This window comes from Bombina bombina, chromosome 9, assembly GCF_027579735.1.
Source record: "Bombina bombina isolate aBomBom1 chromosome 9, aBomBom1.pri, whole genome shotgun sequence".
Classification (NCBI taxonomy): domain Eukaryota; kingdom Metazoa; phylum Chordata; class Amphibia; order Anura; family Bombinatoridae; genus Bombina; species Bombina bombina.
The window spans coordinates 279,947,839-279,962,483 of NC_069507.1; the positions used below are offsets into that span (position 1 = coordinate 279,947,839).

Genomic DNA, 14,645 nt, shown 5'->3' on the forward strand with positions numbered 1-14,645 from the left:
ATAGGAGGAGTTATAGGGAGGGTTATACGGTGCAATAGGAGGAGTTATAGGGAGGGTTATACGGTGCAATAGGAGGAGTTATAGGGAGGGTTATATGGTGCAATAGGAGGAGTTATAGGGAGGGTTATATGGTACAATAGGAGGAGTTATAGGGAGGGTTATATGGTGCAATAGGAGGAGTTATAGGGAGGGTTATATGGTGCAATAGGAGGAGTTATAGGGAGGGTTATATGGTACAATAGGAGGAGTTATAGGGAGGGTTATATGGTGCAATAGGAGGAGTTATAGGGAGGGTTATATGGTGTAATAGGAGGAGTTATAGGGAGGGTTATATGGTGCAGTAGGAGGAGTTATAGGGAGGGTTATATGGCACAATAAGAGGAGTTATAGGGAGGGTTATATGGTGCAATAGGAGGAGTTATAGGGAGGGTTATATGGTGCAATAGGAGGAGTTATAGGGAGGGTTATATGGTACAATAGGAGGAGTTATAGGGAGGGTTATATGGTGCAATAGGAGGAGTTATAGGGAGGGTTATATGGTGTAATAGGAGGAGTTATAGGGAGGGTTATACGGTGCAATAGGAGGAGTTATAGGGAGGGTTATATGGTACAATAGGAGGAGTTATAGGGAGGGTTATATGGTGTAATAGGAGGAGTTATAGGGAGGGTTATACGGTGCAATAGGAGGAGTTATAGGGAGGGTTATATGGTACAATAGGAGGAGTTATAGGGAGGGTTATATGGTACAATAGGAGGAGTTATAGGGAGGGTTATACGGTACAATAGGAGGAGTTATAGGGAGGGTTATACGGTGCAAAAGGAGGAGTTATAGGGAGGGTTATACGGTGCAATAGGAGGAGTTATAGGGAGGGTTATATGGTGCAATAGGAGGAGTTATAGGGAGCAGTTATATGGTGCAATAGGAGGAGTTATAGGGAGGGTTATATGGTGCAATAGGAGGAGTTATAGGGAGGGTTATACGGTGCAATAGGAGGAGTTATAGGGAGGGTTATACGGTACAATAGGAGGAGTTATAGGGAGGGTTATATGGTGCAATAGGAGGAGTTATAGGGAGGGTTATATGGTGCAATAGGAGGAGTTATAGGATGGGTTATAAGAAAGAATAAAACTAAATTATAAAATAATGATTCCTTCACCTCCATCTTTGTTTTTTTCTGCGTTTTTGCTGCTTCGCTCTCGCTCTCTGAGGAATCCTTCACACGCTCTCTTTTACTGTTCTTGGGAACAGAATCGTCCAGCCGACCCTTCTGAAGCAGACAACACAGTAACAATGAAGCATTAGTCTACTGTGAGCGCTTTACAATCATCTATCTGTAGCTTCAGCTTTCATTTGTAGCAAAAACAATCCCAGTTCCTCACTCTCTATGGCGTCTGCCTCCTACACACACTCGCTGCCTCCTACACACACTTGCTGCCTCCTACACACACTCGCTGCCTCCTACACACACTCGCTGCCTCCTACACACACTCGCTGCCTCCTACACACACTCGCTGCCTCCTACACACACTCGCTGCCTCCTACACACACTCGCTGCCTCCTGAGATGACTATTTTGTCCCCTATTGCCCTGTGTCTCATCAGTCTCTCCCGCTCTGCCTCCTTCACACACTCGCTGCCTCCTACACACACTCGCTGCCTCCTACACACACTCGCTGCCTCCTACACACACTCGCTGCCTCCTACACACACTCGCTGCCTCCTGAGATTACTATTTTGTCCCCTATTACCCTGTGTCTCATCAGTCTCTCCCGCTCTGCCTCCTACACACACTTGCTGCCTCCTGAGATTACTATTTTGTCCCCTATTGCCCTGTGTCTCATCAGTCTCTCCCGCTCTGCCTCCTACACACACTTGCTGCCTCCTACACACACTTGCTGCCTCCTGAGATTACTATTTTGTCCCCTATTACCCTGTGTCTCATCAGTCTCTCCCGCTCTGCCTCCTACACACACTTGCTGCCTCCTGAGATTACTATTTTGTCCCCTATTGCCCTGTGTCTCATCAGTCTCTCCCGCTCTGCCTCCTACACACACTTGCTGCCTCCTACACACACTTGCTGCCTCCTGAGATTACTATTTTGTCCCCTATTACCCTGTGTCTCATCAGTCTCTCCCGCTCTGCCTCCTACACACACTTGCTGTCTCCTGAGATTACTATTTTGTCCCCTTTGCCCTGTGTCTCATCAGTCTCTCCCGCTCTGCCTCCTACACACACTTGCTGCCTCCTACACACACTTGCTGCCTCCTACACACACTCGCTGCCTCCTACACACACTTGCTGCCTCCTGAGATTACTATTTTGTCCCCTATTACCCTGTGTCTCATCAGTCTCTCCCGCTCTGCCTCCTACACACACTTGCTGCCTCCTGAGATTACTATTTTGTCCCCTATTGCCCTGTGTCTCATCAGTCTCTCCCGCTCTGCCTCCTACACACACTCGCTGCCTCCTACACACACTCGCTGCCTCCTACACACACTCGCTGCCTCCTACACACACTCGCTGCCTCCTACACACACTCGCTGCCTCCTGAGATTACTATTTTGTCCCCTATTGCCCTGTGTCTCATCAGTCTCTTCCGCTCTGCCTCCTACACACACTTGCTGCCTCCTGAGATTACTATTTTGTCCCCTATTGCCCTGTGTCTCATCAGTCTCTCCCGCTCTGCCTCCTACACACACTTGTTGCCTCCTGAGATTACTATTTTGTCCCCTATTACCCTGTGTCTCATCAGTCTCTCCCGCTCTGCCTCCTACACACACTTGCTGCCTCCTGAGATTACTATTTTGTCCCCAATTACCCTGTGTCTCATCAGTCTCTCCCGCTCTGCCTCCTACACACACTTGCTGCCTCCTGAGATTACTATTTTGTCCCCAATTACCCTGTGTCTCATCAGTCTCTCCCGCTCTGCCTCCTACACACACTTGCTGCCTCCTACACACACTTGCTGCCTCCTGAGATTACTATTTTGTCCCCTATTGCCCTGTGTCTCATCAGTCTCTCCCGCTCTGCCTCCTACACACACTTGCTGCCTCCTGAGATTACTATTTTGTCCCCTATTGCCCTGTGTCTCATCAGTCTCTCCCGCTCTGTCTTCTACACACACTCGCTGCCTCCTACACACACTCGCTGCCTCCTACACACACTCGCTGCCTCCTACACACACTTGCTGCCTCCTGAGATTACTATTTTGTCCCCTATTGCCCTGTGTCTCATCAGTCTCTTCCGCTCTGCCTCCTACACACACTTGCTTCCTCCTGAGATTACTATTTTGTCCCCTATTACCCTGTGTCTCATCAGTCTCTCCCGCTCTGCCTCCTACACACACTTGCTGCCTCCTGAGATTACTATTTTGTCCCCTATTACCCTGTGTCTCACCAGTCTCTCCCGCTCTGCCTCCTACACACACTTGTTGCCTCCTGAGATTACTATTTTGTCCCCTATTGCCCTGTGTCTCATCAGTCTCTCCCGCTCTGCCTCCTACACACACTTGCTGCCTCCTGAGATTACTATTTTGTCCCCTATTACCCTGTGTCTCATCAGTCTCTCCCGCTCTGCCTCCTACACACACTTGCTGCCTCCTACACACACTTGCTGCCTCCTGAGATTACTATTTTGTCCCCTATTACCCTGTGTCTCATCAGTCTCTCCCGCTCTGCCTCCTACACACACTCGCTGCCTCCTACACACACTCGCTGCCTCCTACACACACTCGCTGCCTCCTACACACACTCGCTGCCTCCTACACACACTTGCTGCCTCCTGAGATTACTATTTTGTCCCCTATTACCCTGTGTCTCATCAGTCTCTCCTGCTCTGCCTCCACAGTCTCACCTTGCAGCTTGGCCGTCCCTTCTCGCTCTTACTGTCACTGCTGGATGTGCTGATAGCCCCAGGTGATGCTCGCCCTCTAGCCCTCCTCTCCTCTCGGGGGCCAGAACTCTCCTTTTTCCTCCCGCTCCTCATTGACATCTTCCGAGAAAAAAGAAGGAAAATAGTGAGGAAGGAAGGAAAGACATAAAAACTTCAAGATAAAAATAATCTAAAGTGTGGCAGTGTGCATGTCACAGACTGGCTGTTTGTGAGTATAAGTCTGAGTCTGAGCCTGCGTATGACTATGAGCAGGGAGCCCGAGCCTGCGTATGACTATGAGCAGGGAGCCCGAGCCTGCGTATGACTATGAGCAGGGAGCCCGAGCCTGCGTATGACTATGAGCAGGGAGCCCGAGCCTGCGTATGACTATGAAAACAAAAAGAAAGGGCGCGCTTGTGACAAGCTACGGAGTTGAGGTTGCAATAACATCAGGTGTACAATTATATACAAATGCAATGGAAACAATATTGAACAGGAAATAAAACAAATGGTTTATTAAAACACTACAATATAAAAAAAACACCAGTGGTAAAATTATAAGCGAATGCTAAATGGCCATATATCTAAAAGGAGAGATCCAAATGCTAGGTCTATATATGGATCAAACTTTGCAAAAAAGGTTTAGTCCAAAGTGATGAGGACAGTTATTAGTTAGTAAAACAATCTTCATAAAAACAGCGACAGATACTAAATCTTGCGTCTTGTATCTTAGTGGGTGTGGGTATGAAAGGATAAGTGGATCGCTGTGATTCAGTAGGAATGTGCTAATATTCAGAGGAGCTCCTCGATTACAAAACCAGAATATGAAACCTCTAGATGCTGGCTTCTCCGCTTCCTCTCAGCTACAAATTTTACACGTCTAGACCCTCCGGTTTACTCTTACGGCTTGGCGTTTCTCTTAGATCATCCCGCTGTTAGTTCCAGGTCAGGTGGTAATTTTTCAGCCAATCGGGAAGCTGGATTACCGGGAATAGCCAGTGGGAACTTTAAACTTGAGCGATACAATGATGCCAACAAATCACACTGTTAACGTATCCACTAAATTAGACTTCAAAAGTCTTACAGAGCGCTCTGTGATCTTGTGTCTTCATACAAAAGAGACTTAGAAACAATCAATCAACGCGCTTCAGCTGGTACAGCCTTTTTTCAAGATGTCTCTAAGGAGCCCATTCACCCATCTTTTATGTAGATTTACTTCATTGATTGTCCTCCCACTTTTGGAGATTCTGAGAATTTAAAGGTGCAGATCTGGTCCAATCTTGAGTTGAACATTTTATTTTTTTATTTTTTTTTAAATATTTTTTTTTTATTGAGACATTGAGTGGAATCAACACAATAGAGAGTATGTCCAGGCACGGAACAAAAACAACAGAGAAACTAATACATTTCACATATGGAATCTATACAAGGATTAAAACATCGGTGTGCTAATGTAGTATGTGTTATAATAGTATCTAGTCCATAGTAGTTCAATATTAATATAAAAGTAAGAATCAGTGACATGGAGTATATCCAGGTCAATAACAGAAGGATAACAGTTAACATAGACTGTGATGCTACCTTTATAACCTTGAGTATAAGATGCAGAACAGTATATGTAAAAGATGCGTGACTGAAACATATAGAGATGAAACCTCAATTATTTTTTTTCTAAAACAGGTAACAAGTGGTCCCTACTCCAAGATAAGGGATATTACATAAGCTGAAAATAGGGGGAGATAGGGAGCTGGCTTTTGTCAGGCCTCCCGTAGGCCTGAGTGTATGGGGGGGTAGGAAATACAGCGGGCAAGAGCTGCTCATAATGAAGTGGAAAAGGGGGGGGCGGAGCCAGTTAAAATGTTATGAAAGTACAGACTACAGGGCTATTTAAAATGGAATGGGATTGGATCACAGGGCTTTTGGGTACACTCCTATTGGGATTATTCTTAATCTACGTCTCAAGTAAAATGAAACTAGGGCATGTGAAAGAAAGGGTAGCTTCCTAGAAAGGATATAGACAGGGGGGGACATTTATATATATATGTACGAAAGGGAAGGGATTACTACATGAACCCCTCTCCTGGGGAGGTGCCAACTATAGGCGATGCGGGTAAAAGGAGTAGGGATATGACCCGCAGGTAATAAATGCCGGCGGGAAAGGAAGGAGAGGGGTCATATGAAGGTGGTGAATGACAGAGAGCAACGGCCAGAGAAAGCTATGTGTCCCTCACATACAAGCTTAAAGGGAGCTATATATAGAGTGGGATCAGAATTGAAAAAATTTCCCTTAAGGTAGTTTAAGTCATAATAGCAAGCTGCACATGTAAAACCACAGTGTAAGTAAAGGGCATAAGGAACCACCAGCTGCAAAATAACCCACCCTCAACATGTAATAAATGACATTTATGAAGAGGTATTGTAAAGTCTCTAACCACTATACAGTGGGGTAATTTAAGAGAGATAAGGGAGTCGCTTGCATGGGCATTTCTAACCTTCTCATGTTGCAACACGTAAAGGGAAAGGCTTGGACATAAAGGGTAGCCCCACGGGGTATACGCTAGGATAATACTGGCTTGTATCTGTTGAGTTGTACTAGGTCTAAATATGGCAGAGAAAAAAATGTGAGAGTGCAAACCATATACATTAGCTGCTTACAATATCCACATAAGAGAGAAAACACGCTGCAGTTATAACAGGATTGTACAGTTATGACACAATATGGCTGTAGCTTTAGTGGTGTACATATGTAAGTTGCTATTGAAAAAGGCGGTCCATACCAATGTACACACAAGGAGACCTTATCCAAGTTATAAACAGTCATATAAATACAACCTATAAACGCATGGTTAATACAACCTCCTCCACAATATACAGCAGTATTATTCATATAGACAGCTGGTATCTGTGCGTCTCTAATAGGGTGTCATTAACTTAGCAAATGTATATACAGCTTAGGAGTTCAGTCATTTTATGCAGATTGCAGTCTATTATTTAACTTTCTCTGTAGAGCTATCTTTGGTCACACGATGCATAGAGTCCCTCTAGTAACCTGGTATTAACAGAGGTTATGGAGAGATTGGGGCTAAGTATCTTCAAACATAAACTGAGGAACGATCATATGATAATGACATTGTTACTAAAATAACATTAGGGGGATATGAAACGGTTAGGTATAGTGGGTATTTCATGTCTCCAATAACATAAAACAGGTTATCCTGCTCTTCCTGTGGGTTAGTACCTCTCCAGGGTATCAGATATATTGAGAACCTAAAAGAAAACAATAGCAAGATATATCTGAATAACCCATATGAGCTATTATTTAATCTAACTATATGGAAAACCTCCTATGGTGAAAAATAGAGCACAAAAATCTAAGTAAACTTGAAGGTAAACTTTCATAATATTCTCCTATGGCAAGTTAAGATACCAACCAATACATGGAAAGACGCTAAAGGTCCTCCTATCTAGTAATAACACAATATAAAGTGACCCCACACCATTACTTTAAAGGTGGCTTTTGTATAGTATCAGTATATGTGTATCTCTAAGTGTATAGCCCTGAAAGGGTAACTCAAAACAGATTATAAACTAGGTAAGGGTACATCAATAGGTCTTTAGAACACAAATGTGTGATTCCAGTCTAACCACATAGTAGTAATCATCAAGCTCTGTAGTGTGGATACATAGATAAAACAGGTATATCATAACCAACTCTGGAACTTTAAAATAAATATGCTACTGAAGAGTAGGGGTGTGTTAACATTATACGCAGCACATATTAGGGTTAACTAAAACAGATTTTATGATGGGAGGTTCCCTTGTAGCCACTTGTCATTAGCTAAAGATGCCTTACATTAGGACCATTATATAAGTGATACCTCACAGAAAGGAGTGTGAAAAATGACATAGTAATATGGGGTGAGTAGCGTTTATCTGGTATAAATGGAGGAGTTATTGCGAGCCCCAGAGTATGGGACGGTATCAGTAATATGTCTGTAGCCCTGAAGTGATTACCAGCATACATAGTAAGGGAAAAGTTTTATACCCTCTCAACAAAGAAGAGGTGATAAAAAGTATTAAACGTGCTGTAAACGAAGAAAAACGGCAAACATGGTGTAGTATACTTATGAAAAGTTCAGGAGAGCTCTGCAGGGTGTCAAGGATATATGCACAGGCTGCGTTATCAAACCGTTTGGTTTTCATGTACGACAGGGTCTCTGCTATATGAAAAGATAAGTCTCTACCGTTGCTGACAGTCGGTGATCAGCCCAAGAGTGGCTATCTCTGACTTAGCCGACACCTGTCTTGTAGTTCAGCAGGGGACTTGGGTGTGCTTTGAGGATGATGTTCCAAGAGTCCCATAATCCAGCTGATAGTAGAGAGTACTGGACATCGATCATTCTATCTTTAAGAAGTCTCCAAATAGCCGGCAACGGACGGGTCTCAGTCGCATCTCTCTGCTGGTATATGGGAAAGTGGATCACAGTCTCTCCCCACTGTGCTCCCGCCATCGTGTAAGTGGAGTCTTCTGATTCTTCCTGCGGGAGAGCCTCCTGTTGCACAAGCCAGTCCACACCAGTCATAGTTAGCACTGCGGATTCAGGAGGTGGTATAGAAGAAAGTAGAGCACCATCTTGGAGACTGCAAGTGCCGCGAATTTCGGTGAAACAACGTGAAAGCTGGGTGTAGTGGTAATCCAGTTTGTCACCTAATCCTTTTAGAGCTAGAAGTAGTGCAGCCTCCATTTCCCCTCAACAGTCGCTTGTAGCAGTTGGTAGTAATAAAAAGCGGTATAGTGCTTTTGTATGTACCGCGCTGCTTGTATTCTGAGGATCCAGGTGCTTCAGCTCTTAGTTACGGGGAGTGTAGGCCTTAAGTGGAGGTGTTGGTTTCGGGTATTCATACAGCCACTCTGGTTTCTCTATATGTGTTCATGGGACTTAATTATGACCAGAGGAGGATTTTAGGTCATCTTATTCAGTATTCCTGTCGCTTTTCTTAGATTTCTATCACAGAGCTCCCATGCTATGCTGCCATGCTCGTTGACGGTTGAGTTGAACATTTTAATACAGATATGATCATTTTTATACTAAACATGATTTATGAAAATGGTTACATTTAATACTGAACTGATCAAAAACTTCTAGGGGGTCAATATATAACATATAAGTAAATATCGTAATACTAACTAGTATAAATAATAAAGATTACAAAATGAAAGTGACACAAAGGTCCTATTTAGGACATGGTTAAAAGATGTAGATCCTAATATAATGTCATTATGTGTTGATTCTACTTATTTTAAAGTATTAACAGGTGACCTCTTTATACGGTGTCATTTAAAAATATGTGATTCATACTATATGGTGTGAGACAAAACATTCAGAGAAAAAACAATTTATGTAAGAACTTACCTGATAAATTCATTTCTTTCATATTGGCAAGAGTCCATGAGCTAGTGACGTATGGGATATACAATCCTACCAGGAGGGGCAAAGTTTCCCAAACCTCAAATGCCTATAAATACACCCCTCACCACACCCACAATTCAGTTTAACAAATAGCCAAGTAGTGAGGTGATAAAATAAGAAGTAAAAAAAGCATAACAAAAGAGGAACTGGAAATATAATTGTGCTTTTATACAAAAATCATAACCACCATAAAAAGGGTGGGCCTCATGGACTCTTGCCAATATGAAAAAAATGAATTTATCAGGTAAGTTCTTAAATAAATTATGTTTTCTTTCATGTAATTGGCAAGAGTCCATGAGCTAGTGACGTATGGGATAGAAAAACCCAAGATGTGGAACTCCACGCAAGAGTCACTAGAGAGGGAGGGATAAAATAAAAACAGTTTATTTCCGCTGAAAAATTAAATCATACAAAAAATAAGTCTCTCTTATAAATTTCAAGAAAAAAACTTAAATCATAAGCAGAAGAATCAAACTGAGACAGCTGCCTGAAAAACTTTTCTACCAAAGACTGCTTTAGAAGAAGCAAATATATTAAAATGGTAAAATTTAGTAAATGTATGCAAAGAAGACCAAGTTGCTGCTTTGCAAATCTGATCAACCGAAGCTTCATTTTTAAAAGCTCAAGAAGTGGCGACTGATTTAGTAGAAAGAGCTGTAATTCTCTGAGGCAGAGACTGTCCCGCCTCCAAATAAGCCTTGTGAATCCAAAGCGCTAACCAAGATGCCAAAGAAATGGCAGAGGCTTTCTGACCTTTCCTATGACCAGAAAAAAACAACAGACAGACTAGAAGTCTTTCTGAAATATTTAGTAGCTTCGACATAATATTTCAAAGCTCTTACAACACCCAAAGAATGTAAAATTCTTTCAAGAGTATTCTTAGGATTAGGACACAAAGAAGGAACAACAATTTCCCTACTAATGTTGTTAGAATTCAAAACTTTAGGAAAAAATTTAAACGAAGTCCGTAAAACAGCTTTATCCTGATGGAAAATCAGAAAAGGAGACTCGCAAGAGAAAGCAGACAATTAAGAAACTCTTCTAGCTGAAGAGATAGCCAAAAGGAACAATACTTTCCAAGAAAGTAGTCTAATATCCAAAGAATGCAAAGGGTCAAACGGAGGAGCATGCAAAGCCTTAAAAAACAAATTAAGACTCCAAGGAGGAGAGATTGATTTAATGACAGGCTTGATACGAACCAAAGCCTGAACAAAACAGTGAATGTCAGGAAGATTAGCAATCTTTCTATGAAATAAAACAGAAAGAGCAGAGATTTGTTCCTTCAAAGTACTTGCAGACAAACCTTTATCCAAACCATCATGAAGAAACTGTATAATTCTAGACATTGTAAAAGAATGCCAAAAGAATTTATGAGAAGAACACCATAAAATATAGGTTTTCTAAACCGGATAATACATGTTCCTTAAAACAGACTTATAGGCCTGCAACATAGTGATAAAAACTGAGTCAGAGAAACCTCTATGACTAAATACTAAACAATTTCCAAACCTTCAAATTAGTAATTTGAAATCCTGATGGCAACTGGACATCCGAACAAGATCCACATACCAAACCTGAGAGGCCATGCTGCTGATGCTATCAGAAACACGTGAGACTGTTCCAATATGATCTTGGAGATCACCTTTGGAAGAAAAACAGAGGCAGAAAGATGTAGCCAGGATGTAAAACCAAGACACTGCTAATGCATTCATCATTTCCACATGAGGATCCCTGGACCTGAAAAGGTACCTGGGAAATTGAGAGAACACATCTGTATAGAGATACCACTCTCCCGAATGTAAAGACTGAGGCTGAGATAATCCACCTCCCAAATGTCTAAACCTGAGATATAAATCGTAGAAATTAGACAGGAGATGAAATCCACCTAAGAACGTAATCAAGATACTTCTTAATTGCTAAGGAACTGCAAGTCCCAATTTGATGATTGACATATGCCACAGTTGTGATAGTCTGAAAGCAAAATGAAAAGTTCTCTCTTAAAAGAAGCCAAGCCTGAAAGAGCTCTGACATAGCACAGAGTTTCAAAATATCGATTGAAAACCTCGTCTCTTGAAGTTTCCAAACCCCTAGTGCTAACAGACACCCTCAGACAGCTCCCTAACCAGCAAGACTTGCATCCATTAAGAATACAGTCCAGGAAGGACGAAGAAAAGGAGGCCCCTTGAATAAAACGTTGATAGTCTAATCACCAAATCAGAGAGAGTTGAGTGTTGGGATTTAAGAATATCAACTGTGATATCTGAAAACAATCCCAGCACCATTGATTCAGTATGCAAAGCACGCCCGATGCTGCAGTTATGAGACCTAAAATTTCCATGCACATAGCCACTGAAAGGAATGTTCTAGACTGTAAGTTAGACAGGCTAACACCAAACAAATGACTCTTGTCCGATAAAGACAAAGTCATGAACACTGAATCCATCTAAAAACACAAAACAGAAGTGACCCTTGTCTGAGGAATCACAAAACTCTTAGGTAAATTAAATCCTCTAACCATGTCTTGAAGAAACAAAACTAGTCGATTTATGAGAGATTCCAATAAAAGAAAAGATTAAGCTAATATCAAGATACCATCCAAATAAGGAAACACCACAATACCCTACTGTCTTATTACAGAAAGAAGGACACCCAGAACCTTTGAAAATATTCATAAAGCTGTTGCTAAACCAAATGGAAAAGCGACAAATTGGTAAAGCTTATCTAAAAATAGAATCTCAGAAACCACAAGTGGTCTGAATGAAATAAAATATGAGGATAAACATCCTATTAAAATGGAGAGGACATGAAATGACCTTGATGAACAAAAAGGCATTCGCCAACTTGAAAGTTGAGACTCTAACAAAGCAATATAAGTCTTCAGATCCAAAATTGGACTGAATAAACCTTCCTTCTTTGGGACAAAGAATAGAATTGAATAGAAACCCCATTCCTGTTCCTGCTAAAGAACTGGTAAAATCACTCCTGAAAAAAAATCACAGAGTGTACTGAGAAAGAAAGATTCTTCCCATCGAAGGTCTTATTCCAAAACATCTATTCAAACCCTAAGAATAATATAGATTTTGGACTGAATTCATCCAAAAACAATTTAATCTGCCCCCACCAAAAGGACTGGTTTAGAACCACACCTTGATGCAGTCTAATAACTAGTAATTATATAGCGTTTTTCTCCCAGAAAGATAAAAAAAAACGCTTCTTCAGTGCTTACACTCAGAGTTAACAAAATTAGCAGCTGATAAAAACAGTTATTACCCATATAAATGGTACACAATAAATTGACCTCAAAAGGCCAAAGGGCTGTATTAACCCTGCCAGGAAATGAATCTATGACCCTTGGATCTAGAACAAGCGTTTGTAGTCAGGACATTCACCAACTGATCTACATCACCGGACTAAAAGTGGGGCAGAAAAAAACCCCTCTAAACCTCCAGAAATAGTGGAGATAATAGAAATCAAACAAATTATTATCCTAACAAGATAGAGATGATAAAATATATTTGAAATCATAATAATAAATATAGTAAACATAATTAAATGAATACATCTAAAGTAAATAAACAGTTATATACTTAAGAATCTGAAACTGCTTATGCTAACTGTTCAACAAAGGATGGGAGAACAGTAATGTCAGCCACAGATAAAGCTGAGCTAAAAATATAAACAGTACGTGAATATGCTCTACTAAGGTTATATTCAAATTCTAAAGAATCCTGAAAACAAGTACAAATTTCATAGAAATAGTAGTACAGTCCCAAGAGGGAATCAGAATAACCATTCTCTAGGATATAAAATAGATAGTATATTGAACAGGAAAAGACCTCAAGAGCAAAAATCTTAAAATCCAGATTTGAAAAAGATTACGAGTTTTGAGCGCTATAGGGAAATTAACGAACGCAACAAAAGTTACGTTATTTAGTTTTCTATAGCGTTGCCATTACAAGTTTAAAAAACCCCGGCTTGTGTGGGCGATATGGCTGCGTTGAGCTCCATACCGCACACCAAAGCAGCAGTGTTTTGACGTACTCGTGCACGCTTTCCCCATAGACATCAATGGGGAGAGCCGGCGAAAAAAAGGCTAACACCTGCGATCGGGAAACAAAAGCTCTGTAATGTAGCCCCATTGATGTCTATGGGGAAAATAAAACTAACGTATAACCCTAACACCCTGACATAAACCCTGAGTCTAAACACCCCTAATCTGCTGCCCCTGACATCGCCGACGCCTGCCTACAGTTATTAAACCCTAATCTGCCGCTCTCGATATCACCGCTACCTAAATAAAACTATTATCCCCTAAACCGCCAGCCCCCCACATCGTAACAACCTAAATTAAACTATATTAACCCCTAACCCTAACACCCACTAACTTTAACATAATGAAATTAGATCTAAATTAAAGTTACTATTATTAACTAAATATTACCTAGTTAAAACTAAATACTTACCTGTAAAATAAAACCTAGGCTAGCTACAATATAACTGATATATAGTAGCTAGCTTAGGTTTTATTTTTATTTCACAGGTAAGTTTGTATTTATTTTAACTAGGTAGAATAGTTACTAAATAGTTATTAACTATTTACTAACTACCTAGTTAAAATAAATACAAAACTTACCTGTGAAATAAAACCTAACCTGTCATACAATAAAACCTAACATTACAAAAATAAAAAACACTAAAATTACAGAAAATAAAAAAAATCTACCATTACAAAAAATAACAAACAAAATTATCCAAAACAATAAAGATTTTTCCTATTCTAATACCCTTTTTTAAAAAAACCAAAAAACAACAACAAACACCCCAAAATAAAAAAACCCTACTCTAGAATAAACTACCAAGGGCCCTTAAAAGGGCCTTTTGTAGGGCATTGCCCTAAGTTAAACAGCTCTTTTACTCCCAAAAAATACAAACACCCCCTAACACTATACAAACCCCCACCCCCCAAACTACTAGGGGCCCTTAAAAGGGCCTTCTGTAGGGCATTGCCCTGAGATAAAAAGCTATTTTACTAAAAAAAAATAACTATACATTACACAAAATAATCAAAAATAAAAAAAAAATATTCCTATTCTAATACCCATAAAAAAACACCCCAAAATAAAAAACCTAATCTAGAATAAAATACCAATGGCCCTTAAAAAGGGCCTTTTGTAGGGCATTGCCCTAAAGATATTAGTGGGGTTTTTTTAAATGAAATTACTAAGACCCACTAACATTACAACCCCCCCAACCCAAAACCTAAGCTACCCATTGCCCTGAAAAGGGCATTTGTATGGGCATTGC

At 40.9% G+C, this 14,645-nt stretch overlaps 1 protein-coding gene across 4 annotated transcripts in view; it reads right to left on the minus strand.

Annotated features, from left to right (window-relative positions):
- The window catches only part of ATN1 (atrophin 1), a 166,872-nt gene that overhangs the window by 77,625 nt on the left and 74,602 nt on the right, over positions 1 to 14,645 (minus strand). For all 4 annotated transcript variants that reach the window (XM_053692835.1, XM_053692834.1, XM_053692836.1 and 1 more), the window contains exons 3-4: positions 3,853 to 3,990; positions 1,158 to 1,268 (exon numbers count right to left, since the gene is read on the minus strand). In XM_053692835.1, the coding sequence (XP_053548810.1) occupies positions 1,158 to 1,268; positions 3,853 to 3,990 (249 nt within the window). The remainder of the gene's footprint in view (positions 1 to 1,157; positions 1,269 to 3,852; positions 3,991 to 14,645) is intronic.